The sequence below is a fragment of the Mauremys reevesii genome, linkage group 1, assembly GCF_016161935.1.
Source record: "Mauremys reevesii isolate NIE-2019 linkage group 1, ASM1616193v1, whole genome shotgun sequence".
NCBI classification, from domain to species: domain Eukaryota; kingdom Metazoa; phylum Chordata; order Testudines; family Geoemydidae; genus Mauremys; species Mauremys reevesii.
This window is the reverse complement of record NC_052623.1, coordinates 264,869,607-264,886,353: the sequence shown is the minus strand read 5'-3', so window position 1 is coordinate 264,886,353 and position 16,747 is coordinate 264,869,607. Positions and strand designations below refer to the sequence as shown.

The 16,747-nt window shown below is 44.1% G+C and overlaps 1 protein-coding gene across 2 annotated transcripts in view; it reads left to right on the top strand.

The window, feature by feature from the left end:
- Window positions 1-11,597: 11,597 nt before the first annotated feature.
- The window catches only part of LARGE1 (LARGE xylosyl- and glucuronyltransferase 1), a 360,789-nt gene continuing 355,639 nt past the window's right edge, over window positions 11,598-16,747 (top strand). The window contains exons 1-2 of one of the 2 annotated variants that reach the window (XM_039494577.1): window positions 11,598-12,490; window positions 16,587-16,720. In XM_039494577.1, the coding sequence (XP_039350511.1) occupies window positions 16,715-16,720 (6 nt within the window). In that variant the 5' untranslated portion in view covers window positions 11,598-12,490; window positions 16,587-16,714. The remainder of the gene's footprint in view (window positions 12,491-16,586; window positions 16,721-16,747) is intronic. The other variant, XM_039494588.1, reaches the window with a different exon arrangement.

Genomic DNA, 16,747 nt, shown 5'->3' with positions numbered 1-16,747 from the left:
TGAGAGGGCCATTTAAGGATCTGGGACAAAAATCAGTACTTGGTCCTGCTAGTGAAGGCAGGGGGCTGGACTCAATGATCTTTCAAGGTCTCTTCCAGGTCTAGGAGATGGGTATATCTCCATTTATATTTTTTATATATATAGACATACAATATGATGGGGGCTAATTTAGCTACAAGTCAGGAAAAAGATCTTGGAGTCATCATGGACAGTTCTCTGAAGATGTCCATGCAGTGTGCTGAGGCAGTCAAAAAAAGGGGATAGAGAATAAGACTGAGAATATATTATTGCCCTTATATAAATCTATGGTACGCCCACATCTTGAATACTGTGTACAGATGTGGTCTTCTCACCTCAAAAAAGATATACTGGCACTAGAAAAGGTTCAGAAAAGGGCAACTAAAATGATTAGGAGGTTTGGAGAGGGTCCCATATGAGGAAAGATTAAAGAGGCTAGGACTCTTCAGCTTGGAAAAGAGGACACTAAGGTGGGATATGATAGAGGTATATAAAATCATGAGTCATGTGGAAAAAGTGGATAAGGAAAAGTTATTTACTTATTCCCATAATACAAGAACCAGGGGTCATCAAATGAAATTAATAGGTAGCTGGTTTAAAACAAATAAAAGGAAGTTCTTCACGCAGCACACAGTCAACTTGTGGAACTCCTTACCTGAGGAGGTTGTGAAGGCTAGGACTATAACAGCATTTAAAAGGGAACTGGATAAATTCATGGTGGTTAAGTCCATAAATGGCTATTAGCCAGGATGGGTAAGGAATGGTGCCCCTAGCCTCTGTTTGTCAGAGGATGGAGATGGATGGCAGGAGAGTGATCACTTGATCATTGCCTGTTAGGTTCACTCCCTCTGGGGCACCTGGCATTGGCCACTGTCGGTAGACAGATACTAGGCTAGATGGACCTTTGGTCTGACCCGGTATGGCCGTTCTTATGTTCTTATGTTCTTAAAAACCACAACAAATTTTGAAGGAAAGCAGACATTGTCCGAGATTTTTTCTGCTTTTTAAAAACCCCTAGTTTTCGATCCAGAAAAAGTTGATGGAAAATATTTGTCCAACCTTTTTAATGAGCTTTAGTGCCTTTTAGCACTAGCTGATGCTGAGAACCAGTGATACCTTGTAAAGAAGTTTTCTCAAAACTGTGTTTGTGCCAAGATGCAGAAGGTTTATTTTTCCCAGAGCCGCCCGTGGGGGGGAGCAAGTGGGGCAATTTGTGCCAGGCCCTGCAGGGCCCCCCACCAGAATATAGCATTGTATAGTATTGCAATTTTTTTATGGAAGGGGACCCCAAAATTGCTTTGCCCCAGGCCCCCTGAATCCTCTGGGCAGCCCTGTAAATGGAGGAAATGGCAAAATACTGTTAGCAAACACAACACATCTAAACATGCTCCTTTTCATCCTTGGGAGCAATCGAGCACCCCACTGTAATGAATCGACATGAGAACATAGCCTTCATATACTAGATTTCATGGCAGGATGTATGGTGTCTCTCATCCATCTGTTTTTAATTACAAAAACTTCTCATTTTTGTCTGCATTCTCACTTTAGCCCTGCACAAACTTAATGTTTGCTTCACTATAGGCAGTGAAATTATTCTTCTATGATCTTATACAATACATGTTCTAGGGATTCCAGTAGTGCTCCTGTCACCTTATCTGTCTATGAACTCAGCTACAGATAGAGAGTACATATGGCACACTTCAAACACACACACTGTGGGGACTATAACTGCATTGGTTAGGTAGAAATGGAACTGGTAGACGCAAGACTGACTGTGACTGATCTTGTTTGAGTGGTGCAGAACCTGACAGCTTAACATTGTTTGCTTACTCATCAGAGGGGCTTTTTCTAGTATCCTGTTTGAAAAGGACATTTGGCTCTGGCACTGACTCGTTTGTCATAGGTATTCTCTGAGCTTATATACCTGGCAGTTATTTCTACTCCCTGGCGGACACGCTCAGTCAGTGATTCAACGAGCCTTCTTTCTCTTAAAGAAGACACAACTCTTTAGCTACAGTAGAGCCAGTATTCCTCTAATTAGCATCCTGGTTTTGGGATCTGTATTGGTAACACTTTCTGAAGGTAATGAAAGTACTCTGAGAACAATTAAACCTTCTATGCATAAAACAGACTATTTTAATGGAAACAAAATGTCCTGTTTTGAATTGGAATAAGGACCTCAAATCTTGTCTTAGTTGTGGAGGTCGTCCTTAACTAAATCAAATTTTATTTTAAAAAATGAAACTAAGAATTAAAAGATACACTCTCCGCTTTGTAATATTTCTAGAAAGAGAAGCAGATATTAATTACACAACAATACAATTCAGTGTTTTCTCAGTGTTTTTTTCTACACTTCAGAACAATAAATGAAGCATCCAAACAGAGGGGAGATAACAAGGAAACAGAGGACTAAAGTCTGTCCATCATTTGTGGGGGGTGAGGTGAAGAAATCAGGGGTAGCAAGTTCTATCTGATAGAAAAGAAAACACATTCAAGTACAATTCTTTGCTGGAACACAGATTGAGATATAGGAAGTGAGGGCCTGGTCCAAACCCCATTGAAGTTAATGGGAATCATGCCACTGACTTCAAAGGGAGTTGGGTCAGGCCCTAAAGGCATAAAAGTCAATTTAATCTCCCCTACATAGTTCCATTTCAGAGTCTGCATATTGTTTCCTGTCTTCATGTTCTTCAGAAGTTTCTATACAGAGAACATATATACCAAAATGGAAAAGTCTTGCGGCTGTGCATTACCCAGTACTTCACTGCAAATAGGATAGAGACGGAGACCCTTCATCAATAAAATCTTTAACTGCATTCAGCATTTTCTTTATTAAGGGCCTGATCCTGCACCACTGGGGACAAAGGGAGCTCTGCCATTGACTTCAGTAGGTCCAGGATCAAGCCTTTCCTGAGTTTCAGGAATCGTATTAGGAAAAACTAGTAAAATATTGTCTTCTGTTTTAATTCCTTTTCTTGTACAGGAGTCTCTCCCTGACTCAAGTATTTATAAGGGTCCCATTAAAGGGGCACTATCAACCTGAAATCTGATGAATTTCAAGAAATTAGTTTAAAATAGTATCACATACTACCACTGACCTTCAGCACCCCTGCCAATTTTTGTGGTTTTACAATTGCATTATCCTAGTTTAAAAAATGTTGTTCTCTCTCCTTTTGCTGTGTAAATAACCCACACACACAGAGAGAAATTAGTAAGTGACTATTTGGTAGAACCATTTTATATTCACAGTGTTGTCAAATGCACAAAGTAAACAAATTGAGAAAAAATATTTGTCTTGCTAATCTTTCAGCAATAGCGAAATGGTGTCCTTTCAAAATACCAATGGTAACAAATTTACCTTTGTATTAGGGCTGTTGATTATAAATTATTATGGCGGTCAATTAATGGCAGTTAATGTCTGAGATTAATTGTAGGGCTGTTGATTAATTGCAGTTAGCTCAAAAAAATTAATTGTGATTCAAAAAATGAATCATGATTAATCGCACTGTTAAACAATAGAATACCAATTGAAATTTATTAAATTTTTTTGATATTTTTCTCTGTTTTCAAATATATTGTTTTCTATTACAACACAGAATACAAAGTGCACAGTTCTCACTTCATATTATTTTTATTACAAATATTTTCACTGTAAAAATGATAAACAAAAGAAATAGTATTTTTCAATTCACCTCATACAAGTACTATAGTTCAATCTCTTTATTGTGAAAGTGTAACTTACAAATGTAGATTTTTTTTGTTACATAACTGCACTCAAAAACAAAACAATGTAAAACTTTAGAGCCTACAAGTCCACTCAGTCCTACTTCTTGTTCAGCCAATCACTAAGACAAACAAGTTTGTTTACATTTATGGGAGATGCCACTGCCTGCTTCTTATTTACAATGTCACCTGAAAGTGAGAACTGGCATTCACATGGCACATTTGTAGCCGGTGTTGCAAGGTATTTACGTGCCAGATATGCTAAACACTCGTATGCCCCTTCATGCTTCGGCCACCATTCCAGAGGACAAGCTTCCATGCTGATGATGCTCGTTAAAAAATAGTGTGTTAATTAAATTTGCGACTGAACTCCCTGGGGCAGAATTGTATGTCTCATGTTCTGTTTTACCCGCATTCTGCATATATTTCAGGTTATAGCAGTCTTGGATTATGTTCGTTTTAAGAACACTCACAGCAGATTTGACAAAACACAAGGTACCAATGTGAAATTTCTAAAAATAGCTACAGCACTCAACCCAAGGTTTAAGAATCTGAAGTGTCTTCCAAAATCTGATCAGGACAGAGTGTGGAGCATGCTTTCAGAAGTCTTAAAAGATCAACACTCCGATGCGGAAACTACAGAACCCGAACCACCAAAAAAAAAAAAAGAAAAGAAAAGAAAATCAACCTTCTGCTGGGGCATCTGACTCAGATGATGAAAATGAACATATGTCCATCCACTCTGCTTTGGATCGTTATCGAGCAAAACTCGTCCTCAGCATTGATACATGTCCTCTGGAATGGTGGTTGAAGCATGAAGGGACTTATGAATCTTTAGCGCATCTGGCATGTAAATATATTGTGACGCAAGCTACAACAGTGCCATGCGAATGCCTGTTCTCACTTTCAGACGACACTGTAAACAAGAAGCAGGCAGCGTTATCTCCTGCAAATGGAAACAAGCTTGTAATAAAAAATAAAGTGAGCTCTGTACCTTTGTATTCTGTGTAGTAATTGAAATCAATATATTTGAAAATGTAGAAAACATCCAAAAATATTTAAATAAATGGTATTCTATTATTGTTTAAGAGCACGATTAATTGAGCGATTAATCGCGATTAATTTTTTTAATCACTTGACAGCCCTACTTTGTATGTAATCAGAAATACCACTGGATTCTGAAAAAAAAATTAAAAATATTGTAGAAAACTAAATTCATCCTTTGCTGCATCTGCATAGCCATTTGTCTAACTACTTTCCCTTTGGGATTCTCAGATTTTAAATTCTTGAGTTACACACACCAGTTGGTCCACCGGCCTTGTTTTGCCAGTCATCTTAATTTCCTCAGTCACCATCACCATCTTGCCTCTTGTTTTTTCCACATATTGGTGAGGAATCTCCAGACTTTTCAATTTAATGCCCACCGTGGAGAGCTTAAGCAACAGCGCTTGCACTTTATGATCCAGAAGTGGGAAATTGCTTCCCAGAGTGGATTACATCTTATCTGTTTTCTGTTTGAAAGCTTCCAGCTGTTCTCTAATGGAGAGCTCTCCTGCTGCAAAAGATAAGGGAGGGGCAGCACATCTTGCAGTAGCTGTAACTGTGTCCAATGCATTGGCAAAGTGGGAACCAGAATCCCAATTTGTAGTAATTATTTTTAGCTGTGTGTTGGTGTCCATCTCTCCTGCTCCCTCCCACAAAAAAAAAAAAAAAAAATCTGGCCAGGCCCTGCTAAATCAGATTTGAATCTCTCTTCTGTTGGTTCATCTGAGAATACCCTGAGCATTAGATAAAATATGTGAGCATGTAGAGGGCTATACTATCAACCCCTGGAATAAGAGTAGTTCATAAATTGTCTTGGTTTGCTCATGAAAGTTTTATGTCTTGAACATAATGTAACAGTGCTTGTTTCACTGTGTGTTTGAAGCATCAGTTAAATAAACACAATTATAGGCTGGGCTGATCACACTGTATCCCCTGTCTCATGCAGTGCAAAAGGTGGACCTGCTCTGGGAATGAATCAGGGTTGCATAATGAAGGAGGCTATTGTCTGTAGGGTCCTCTGCCTGATTAGTTGCAGAAGTAGGAAGGTGTGTACTATTTTCAGGACTCGGACAGGCAGGTCTAGGCCTGACCAAAACTAACTGCCCTCCCCTTCAACTAAGGGGAGGAACCACTAAGTCCAGGATCAAGCTGATTATGGAGGACACCAAGCACAGAACCCCCAGGAGCACCCACTGCTCCTCAAAGGAGTCCCAGAAGTCAGTGATCACTGACCAGAGGAACTCTGCCTGAAGACATGAGCAGACAAGGAACCAGAAATAGGTCCAGCAGTTGCAGAGGATCCATACACACATTCCACCACCCCCCTCCTCTGATGGGTGGGTGGTGGCCCCCCCAGTGCCAGGGAGGCTGGAGGAGGCCTGAGGCCCTGCAACTTTGTAGGGCAGATGGGGTGTGTGGAGGAGGAGAGGGAAATGTGAAGTCAGAACCTCCATACGTGATTCTGGAGGAGCCAGAAGAGGGGCTGCAACCTGACACACTCTATGTACATGTGTGACAGGGCCTCCCTGTTGCCACAGATGGGACAGGTGTTGTGGGAGTTCTCACAACTCTGTGCTCATAGCTTCATGAAGGAGACACAACTAATATGCCCAGAGGGCAATGGGCTGAGAGCTGAGTACAGACTGGCCCACTGGGATTCCTCACCCTCCTTATGTGGTAGCACATCCCACCACTGGGTGTCGTGGTGGGACACAACTGTGAGGAAGTGGATGGTGTGACGCACAACCGCATACAGATGTTCTCTGAGTGTGGTTTGAAGGCAGACTGGCTGAATGTTATGCAGCCGGCTCAGGTTACATGTTGGGGGCAGCCAGGGAGGCTTGCGAGGCAGGGGGCCTATGAGTTCCAGAGGACTGGGGTGAGGGATGGTCAGGAAGTGCTCTCCCACAGGACTCACTTAAAGAAAGTGAAAGAAGCAGTAGGCAAGGCTGCTGTCACCTCCTGGAGCACACAACAGGAGTAGAAAGGTGTATACCTATTACGGGTACTGGAGACCGTGGGCTTAAGCCCACCAATAGCTGAAGGCCCTCCCCCTTAGCTGGGGGGAAGGGGCCAGTGGACCCAAGTCACAACTGAATGTTGGGGACAACAAATAAAAGAAAATGGGGGGACGAGTGAAAGTCATAAGGTAAAAATCAGGGAACTGGAAGGAGAAACTGAGTGGAGAACCTCTGACAGTACCCACTGCTCCTCAAAGGCATTCAAAGAGGTAGTGGACAAAGGAACTCTGATCAGAGGCATGATCAAACAGGGCATCAGAAGTAGGCCCCACAGTCGCAGAGCAATCTCCTCCCCCGTCCAGCTTCCTCTTCCTGGTATGATGGTTGGCCATCTTGGCCAGCACCAGGAGGGTGATGAGAAGGTCTCATAAATTAATGGGGCCACAGATAGGGCGTGTGAAAATCCTGAGTTGCAGGGAGAAATGCAACCAGAAACTCTTACTGAGGTTCTGGAGGAGCCAGAAGAGGGGCTGCAACTTGGCGCAATCTACATAGATGTGCACCAGGGTCTCCCTCTCGCCACAGAAAGGATTGGTGTTGGGGAGTTCATGAATCACACCAGGTCCAGGCCCATGCTCATGGATGAACTGCCAGCTGATATCCCCTGAGGATCATGGGACCAGAATGGAGTACAGGCTGGTTAACCAAGGTTCCTCGCCCTCCTTAGATGGCAACAGGTCCTGCCACTTGCTGTCAGGGTGGGACACAAGGAGGAGGAAGTGGACAATATGAAGCACGAGCACATACAGATGTTCTCTGGGCCCAGTTCAGAGGCAAATAGGCTGGATATTGTGCTGCTGGCTCTGGTGGCATGTTAGGGCAGCCTGGGAGGCTCACTGGTTAGGAGCCCGATGACATGTTCCAGAGGCCAGAGTTGAGGGGGAGGCAGGGAGCCCCCTCACATAGGTCCCTCTTGAGGAAAGTGAGAGAAACAGGAGGCAAGTCTGCTGTCACCTCTAGGAGCACATGACAGGGGTAGGAAGGTTTGTAGTGAATAAGGCAGGGGATTGTGGGAAGAGAGAGGATGGTCTCATGGTTAAGGCAGTTAGAAGCAGACCTGGAGAATTGGATTATATCCCTGTCTCTGACACAGATTTCCTATGGATTGCTGGGCAAGTCACTTAAACCAAACTTTTCAGAGCTGGTCACTAAGGATATGTGTACACTGCAATTAAACACCCACAGCTGGCCTATGTCAGCTGACTTGGACTCATGGGGCTCATGCTACAGGTCTGTTTAATTGCAGTGTAGATTTTCCGGCTCAAGCTGGAGGGACCTCACACTCCTGAGCCCAAATATCTACATCATAATTAAACAGGCCCATAGCCCAAGCCCCATGAGCCCGAGCTTGCTGACACAGGCCAGCTGTGGGTGTTTAACTGCAGTGTAGACATACCCTACACCAGTGTGGTCCTCATTTCTGAGTGCCCGATATGAGACCCTGTGTTCTGACTTGCAGAAGTGCTGAGCATTCACAGCTGCAGTTGAAGTCAATGGGAGCTGTACTTTGAACATACAAAGTGCTCTATAAAAATCAGGATTTTGGTAGCTCCATTGGGGAGCCACAGTTAATGAACACTGTTGACCTTAATCTCAGTGTTTCTCAGTTCCCCATCTGTAAAATGGGGATAATACCAGCCTCTCATCCCACACAAGTGTTGTGAAAATAAATTCATTGATGTTTGTGAAGCGCTCAAATACTGTAGTGATGAGCACCACAGAAAAGCCCATGAAGAAATTAATAATTCTATCTTCAGAGCAGGGTTGGAATAATGTGCAATAAATAAGGCCTGGGACCACACATTGAACAATGAGGAGAAACAAAATATTGAATAGCTGCCTATTAAGTGAGCACCATCCTTTCTATACACTGAATGAGGCAAGAGTCTTGTGGAAAATAGCATGTGATCACCTAATTAAAGACTGTATCGTAATGCCTATACACAACTAAGGTTGCAAGGTAATCTTCATTTCCTCCTAACTTATGAGTGCTTGACTCTGAAACCATAATAATCTTCTTTTAACATAGCTTTTTGCATGTAATAAAATGTATATGGTTGTTTTTAAAGCATACATTTGGTAGCTATTGAGCTGTCCCATAATTCACTAGATACAATATACCATTTTTCACTCATCCACTGATGGTGTTCTCTTTTTCTAAAGGTCTACTGGCAGTTCATTTCAGCCAGAGTGATGAAGAAAGGGCAAACCCATGAGAGAAATTCATCTGTGCTTTAACTCTAGTAAAAAGGACTTCAATGGAGTTATATCAGGGATGAATTTGGCCCCTTATGCCTATTGCTTCATTCTTAATTTCCTCTAGTACCTCCTGCAGAGACACACTGTATTTAGAAGCAGCAAAGAGTCTTGTGGCACCTTATAGACTAACAGACATTTTGGAGCATGAGCTTTCGTGGGTGAATACTCACTCACTTCATCGGATGCATGTCACCCATGAAAGCTCATGCTCCAAAACGTCTGTTAGTCTATAAGGTGCCACAAGACTCTTTGCTGCTTTTACAGATCCAGACTAACACGGCTACCCCTCTGATACTGTATTTAGATGTTATCATGAATAACAGATACATGGAAACGAGATTTTAGTTTTCTTGGTCAAAACCTAACTAATCTGTAAATATTTTAGGGCTTGTCTACACAAAGAATTTGTACCACTTTAACTATACTGGTGTAACTAAAGCAGTACAACCTCCCACACCCGAGTGTGAACACTGTTATACTGGTCCTGCAGGAATTGTCCAGTATCTTGAAGGACCAAACTCTTAAAGATTGCTGGTCTGCATGGCAAAGTGTGAGACTCACAATATGCATCTGTTGATAATTCCAGTATGTGACCTTGTTTTATTAATAATTTAACAGTATTCAGAACTGTCTATTTCCTCCTCCATACATCCCCAGCAATTTTCTTTCATCATACCTGTCAAAGTAGTTTCAATCCTACAGCCAGGAAAGAAAATACAGAGACATGTTATTCATGATGGCTGATGATCCTTTAGCTTCACCCAGGAGCATGGACAGAGTAACTTATATAGGTCAGTCATTTGTGAGTTCTCTTTGCTCATAAGAATATTAGCTATTATAACAGAGCTCTTCCAGCATGTCATATATAGTTTCTCCAAATAATCATTTCTGGGTAGAATTCAGTAGCTTTTACAGATACACACAGATATACTTTTCAAATTACTTTCCTGGGTGTCATTACATGTCAAACATCACAGTCAATGACACTTAAAACGATATCACTGTCACGTTCAACTTCATGATTTACTTCAGTTCATCTGATATAATTCTGATTCTGAAACACCAGGCAGTGGGCAGTGCTGAAGCATCAGGCACTGGGCAGATTTCTTTTAACCTGTCATAAAACAATCTTTGAATAAGACCTGGTGTTTAAATAGTTGATAAAACAGAACAAATTAACAGCTGAAGTATCTGTTGTAGAATGACATTTTCCAAAGATGTCATTTCCTCCCGTTAATATTCTGTTATTGCCTTGGAAAACTAAAGCAATGAATGTTGAATTGTGTCCATATTATTGCTACCCATGATTATTTAGATTATTATTCATAGCGTGTGTATGCTTTTCTTCTCTTTATGTGGATGGTTGTACTAACCTCTAAAAACTGAAAGGGTTTTTTATTTTTAAATAAAATTGTGTATACTTATTTTTACATTTTGCTCCAGGGCTTTACAGTTTCTGCTCTGATTATACTTTTGCCTTGCCAATTTCAGATCCTCCCTCCTCCCCCACAGTTTATTATGCACTCCCTTCTTAACACGCTAATTTATTACGATTATCCATTCTACAAAACCATTAATGAAGTGAAATGAAAGAAACGAATAAAAATAAAGTGTAAACGCTAGTTCCATGTCTGTGGGGAGAAAGAAAGCCTGCACTTTTATCACTTGGTTCTCAGAATGCAGCAAAACATCCCAGAGACAAATTCTGCCGCATTTCAGCTAAAAGACGTGATATTACATTTTGATATGTTAATGACACCAGGAAATTAGATATTATTTTATTATACTAAAAGTTGACATTTGAATGGCATTAGAAATATTAGATGCTATTGGGTTTCCCTGAAACATACACACAATTTGTAATCAGCACCTGTGGGGCATGGGATGGGATTAATCCCAGAGTCAGTGGAGGAGTGAGGAAAAAGGACCACAGTAGACAGAGGAGTTGGCTCTGGCTATATCGCTGACACTGTAAGTACTGTTCAGTTCTTATCCTTTAGGGTGATTACTTGGTGACTCCTCTTTTTCCCCCGTCTTACCACGGTGCTTCCCTGTGCTACTCGGGGCTTCGCAGCAGCTCGCTGGTTTTAACGCTCTCTCTCAGGTGAACTGCTCAGCGTACCAGATACTATAACAACACCCAGCTTGTGGTTTACAGCCCGTTGCCCTACACAGAGCGGGGAGTGAAGCTCAGGCGGGGGCTGCTGGGACTAGCTTCCTACAGGGACCAGAAGGGGACTTTCCAGAGGGCAATGGAGGGAGCCCCCCCAGCAGCCAGTACCTCCGCGGGGCAGGGGAGTTGTGCGGACGCCTGGCTCCCCGAGCCCAGGTGTAGCCGGCCCCTTCCCGAGGAGGGGGAGGGACTCTGCAGCAGGGGGCTGCTCCTGGTTGGGCCCTCGCCGCCTGTCAGTGGGCGGCGTGTCAGCGGGCTGGCCCCGCCTCGGCTCCGGCTGCTCTCAGCCCTTCGCTGCACAGACATGACACAGACACACAGTCACTGCAGCTGCCGCTGAGCCAGGGGCGCGCGGCGGCGGCGGCGGCGGGCAGCCTGGCACCGGGAGCCGCACCGCCAGAGGGGGCAGCCTGGCACCGGCCCCGGCCTCGGTCCCGGCCCCGCGGAGAGGCGGCAGCGGGGGCAGCCTGGCACGGGGACCCGCAGGGGGCAGCCTGGCACCGGGAGCCGGAGAGAGCCGCCGGGGGCAGCCTGGCAGCAGCGGGACCCAGCCGGGCAGCGCGAGCGGGCGCTGAGCGAGCCCGGGCGGAGCGTCGCACCCGGCAGCCGCTGAGGCCGGGCCAGCAGCAGCGGGAGCGGCGCCGGAGGAGCCTTCCCAGCCCGGCTCCTCGCTGCCCGTGACCTTCCCGGGGCTCCCCGCCGCCTCCCAGGCCAGGGCAGGGCCTCCTCTCCCCGCGGAGCTTGGCTGCAGGCCCCGGGGAGGGGGCAGGAGGCCGGACCGGAGCCCCCGCCTCCGGGTCCCGCTGGCCGCCGGGCAGGGCCTGTGCAGCGCGCATCGCCGCCGGGGACTGGCGAGGGGGACGGCGGGCTGCATCCCAGGGCAGCATGGAGGAGCGGGCGGGCAGGCCCTGAAGAGAGAGCCGGGCAGGCAGGAGAGGAGGGACCCGTCGGCTCCGCGTCCCGGAGGGAGAGGGGACCCCCCTCCTGGCTGCTCCCGCGCCCCATGAAGAGCAGGGAAACCGGCGCCTCCCTTGCCTGGAGAGACCCCCCCGGAGCGCCGGGCTGCAGGGACTGAACGGGACCCGCCTCCCCGCAGCAGAGGAGGAAAAGCTTCATTGTGCTGGGGGCAAGAGCGGGGGCTGTGGCCGCTTCCTGCCCGCCCCTGTGGCCGCACCCGTCCCGAGGTGCAAGGAGCGAGCCCGGCATCTACCTTCTGCACAGCCCCCCGCTTCCCCGCAGCCGCGCCGAGAAGGTAAGGTGCTGAGCTGGGTCGCTGCTGCTGCTTTAGAGACAAATGGGTTGTAAATGGGGAGGGGGAGGGAAATAGAAAGAAATCGGGGTGTCTCACCACCTCTCTCGCCCCCTTCTCAAGCAAGCATGACGAATAAAGGCTGTGGGGTTATTGTTTTCGATCCTGGACTTTAATCCCCATCAAATGTGGGGCCGACTAGATGCTCAAACCGGGATACCTTTCGGAAAGCGCATTCCAGGCACAGATCCCCTCCCTTTGCCTTACCTCAAGAAAGGTTCCCTCATCTGGCTTAGCACTTAAGTCCGCTGGCCAAGATCTGAGAAAGGAGTTTCCTTGCATCAGCTCCTGGTGGGACTATTTTCATTTGTTGTCCCCTCTCCTCTCTCTTTCTCGTGTCTTGCCCCAAACTTACAAAAGTCAGAAAGGTGGCCGTTGCCAATTGTATTGTTGGACTTCTGCCTTTGGCAGGGAGGGGTTTCTTTAAAGTCACAAGAGCCCACTAGTGGAGTTGGAGAAATAGGTGAGAGACTTTGGGGGGGGGGGGAGGAGTTGGGAGAAGAGGGAAGGGTGTTGCAGGTGGGCTTTGAGTAAAACTTCCATTTAGGAAGAGTTTCTGTTTGTCAGTCTCTCCATAGCTCAGTATGTGTCTGTAAGAACTTTCTACACCTCAACTACTTTGCAAGGTAGACTTCAGTTTGGGGGGCTAGCAGGTAGACTGAGTGGGGCTCACAACATACAGCATTTCACTGTATAGGAAGTGGGGGCTGAGAGAGAGAAAAAAACATGCCTTTAGTGTATTAGACAAGGCAGATAATTCAATGTCTTTTTACTGTGCCATCAAATAGGTTAAAATATACATGCCTGTGTCCAGGAAGGTCACTTTAACACCTGAAGAAGAGATCTTTTTGGCTGGTTTGATATAATTGATTAAGTTCATTATCAGCCTTGTCCACTTCTTCTGGAGGATCAATAGGCTTTAAACAACTTCCATCTATCTACATTTATTAAATAGTCACTTACTCCCGATAGACAATCTAGCGAAACAGGACCCTTTCTGCGAACAGATTCTATTGTGCTTGTTAAGTCAGGGCTGAATGATTTTGGTTGGAACATTCTGATAATGGGGGTGGATGCACCCCCACACACATACACAACCCCCTGCTAGGTGTGTCACTTGGACAGATTTCTGCTGTTATCCCATGTCTGTGAATTGTCAGTTAATTCATTAAACTGAACTCCCTAGGGAACACATAGCAATTTGCTGCCTCTGTGGAGGTAACCTGAAGTTTGACAATCTCTTCTATAAGTGCTTTTGGAGAGAGTCCTATTTTGTGCTATTTGCTCGCAAGACCATCTGATTTGGTTAGTATGAAAGCAAGTTCACTCCCTGGTACAGCATCAAACCAAGCAATCTTCTTCACTTCTTAGGAATTTCACCTGAATGCAGCGTCTTTCTTTTTCTATTTTGGAGGTGGGTTATTGCCAAAAAGCAAATGGAGCCTTATTTTTCAGTCACACATTGTCACATTGGTGAGAATTAACTAATGGACCTGAAAAAGAGTCTGAACAGTTCTCATATGATTTCTGTACTGATCTTACCTTTTGTGTGTAGAACTTGGCTTGTATAGCGTCTATTTAAAATTGCTAGAGGAAAGTGTGTTTCTAGGGCTAAATGCCATTACTTTCCTATCTCAAAAGGTGTGGACTTTGAGAGAAATACCGATAAAGTCAGATATCTCTAAATGTTGCAGCTCTCCTTGGATTCTGCATTGAAAAGGGGAAAGAATTGGGCTAGAACACAATCTGAAACAAAATACTGTATTAAAACCAGAGTTGGTAATTCCCCACAGGTCCACACTTTTTATTTAATGAAATCCTCTGGATACAGTTTAATTTTCTTTGTACAACATTTATTATTGCATTTGCCTATAGAGAGGAACAGCAGAAAAATTGATAAATGGATTGAAAGGTTGCCTAGTTTTACTGTAGATTCTTTAAGCTCCTATGTGTCCTTTGCGTGTTTAAAAAAAAAAAAAAGCTAGTTTTGTTACTACATGTGGATATACAGTTTAGTCAGTGAATTGCTACACACATTTTTCAACATCCTACTGCAATAGTACACTAGGGGGACTAACTTTTTCTTTCTCTAATGGTGGAAGCACAAAAATTAATGTAATACAAACTAATACACATGAAGACCCCCAGCCCTCTCTCACTAACGCCATTAGGGTCCTACACTTGAAAGGAAAATCAGTATGTTTAAATGAAAATGCTGAGTTCACAGTGGAAAAAATATTTTAACTAAACTCCAGTAGAGAAATGCTGGTTTCTGCTACAAATAAAACTAGGCTATTGAAGCATAGTTTATAAAGAACTCTACTGCAGTCTTTTAGCCATTACCAAAATAAAAAAATGAGGTTAAAAATCCACTGTTGGGCAGATATCCTTATGAACTAGACTTTTGAAGACTGAAAAATATAGATCGATACATCCAGGTTTTAAAATTCGCATTGCACAGGCACCCTGGGACTGGAAATCCTAAACTGCAAAATCCCTGGCCTGCAAGGCATTTAAACTCCTCAGTGGCTGCATAATCACTGGTGGCTAATTAGATTGGTATTTTTAATCTCCCACTATGGCACAGGTTAACTTTCCTTCTGTCCCCTCTATAGTTAATGCTCAGAGTCTGTGCTGTGCTTTGCATCTCTGATGTAGTGCATTAGTAAGTACCCTCTTTAACTGATAGTTAAGAAGGAAGCATAATTTGCAGATATTTTGGTACCAGTGTGTGGTTAGATATTTAACAAAATAGCTAATATGAGTATGGTAGCTCTGTGCTCCATTTGCACAAGACGGGTTGGATTTTGGTTTCGATTATACAACAGGATAGTGATTCTTTCAGGTTTTGGAGGCATTTGCACCAAGTTTGCTGGAAGGAGAATGAAGAGTAGTATTGAATAGCAATATATCAGATAGCCTGTGCCAGCTATTGAGCTTACCTGAAAGTCCAGGTGTGGTCTCTAATAAACCACAGTATAGACAGAGCAATGGTGAATATCATCATCATCATCACTCCCATAACTGCATTGGTCGTTGGGGCACCATCACTGATGAGCAATCCAACCAATTGTCTCCACCCCTGACAATTGTGTGTCAGTGCTCGAGTCTCTGCGAAGTCCATTCCTATCCACTCTTTTATGTTGTCAGTCCATCTCTTCTTCTGTCAACCTCTTCTTCTCTTCCCCTGTACTGTCCCTTGGAGGATGATCTTGGATAGGACAGATGATCTTGTTACATGGCCATACCACTTCAACTTGCACTTCTTCACGGTCATCAGGAGGTGTTCATATGACCCAGTGCATTGGGTGATGATATTGTGGACCTCTTCATTAGTGATGTGGTCGAAGCAGGAGATGCTCGGGATTTTACGGAAGTATCTCATCTCTACTACCGGTATTTTCCATTCAAGTTCTGCCATAAGGGTCCATGCATGCATACAGAAAAATGGAGATGACCAATGCGTGCAGCAGTTTCAGTTTGGATTCCAGGAAGATGTTCTTATTCTTCCTAACTGGCTTTAGCTTAGCCTCTGCTGCTGTTGTTTGTGCAGTTCTTGCTAGTATTTCTGCCTTTGATCCTTCATCAGTGATGATTGCCCCTAAATACTTGAAATATTTCACTGTCTCCAGCTCTTGTCCACTGACAGTGATATGTGAGCCGATCCAGTCATGTTTGTTTGTCATCAGCTTGGTTTTCTCTGAACTGATTTCTATGCTGTATTTTTGTGGCGGTTTCATCCAATCATTTCACAAGGTTTCACAAGGAGAGGGATAGGAATGGGTAAAGTCATTGGTGATTGGAGAGAGAGGTGCATGACTAATGGAAGGAATAAACTATCATTGGATGCGGACGTGAGGGGAGTGGGTGGAGTTTTGAACTAGTAATGTGAGGTTTGGTTTGCTAGAATCTAGAAACTTCTGGAAGGTGGTCAGGGCAGCTCAGTAAGATGGTTTTATATAAAGCTGTCTACGACTCATTTTTTTCAGTCATCACATTACTGAATTCACTTGATAGCTGTTTCTCATTCTATCTTTAGTATAAACTGCTGCTAATCAATACTGCAAATGGATGAATAATGTTAAGAAATTACCAGACATCAATGTATGAATTTGTCTGACTCCACATATCTGAAGTTGAAGATAGTGGAAGAAAACAAGTCATTGGATGGATGTAAGTAATGAAAAATGATCACTTTAG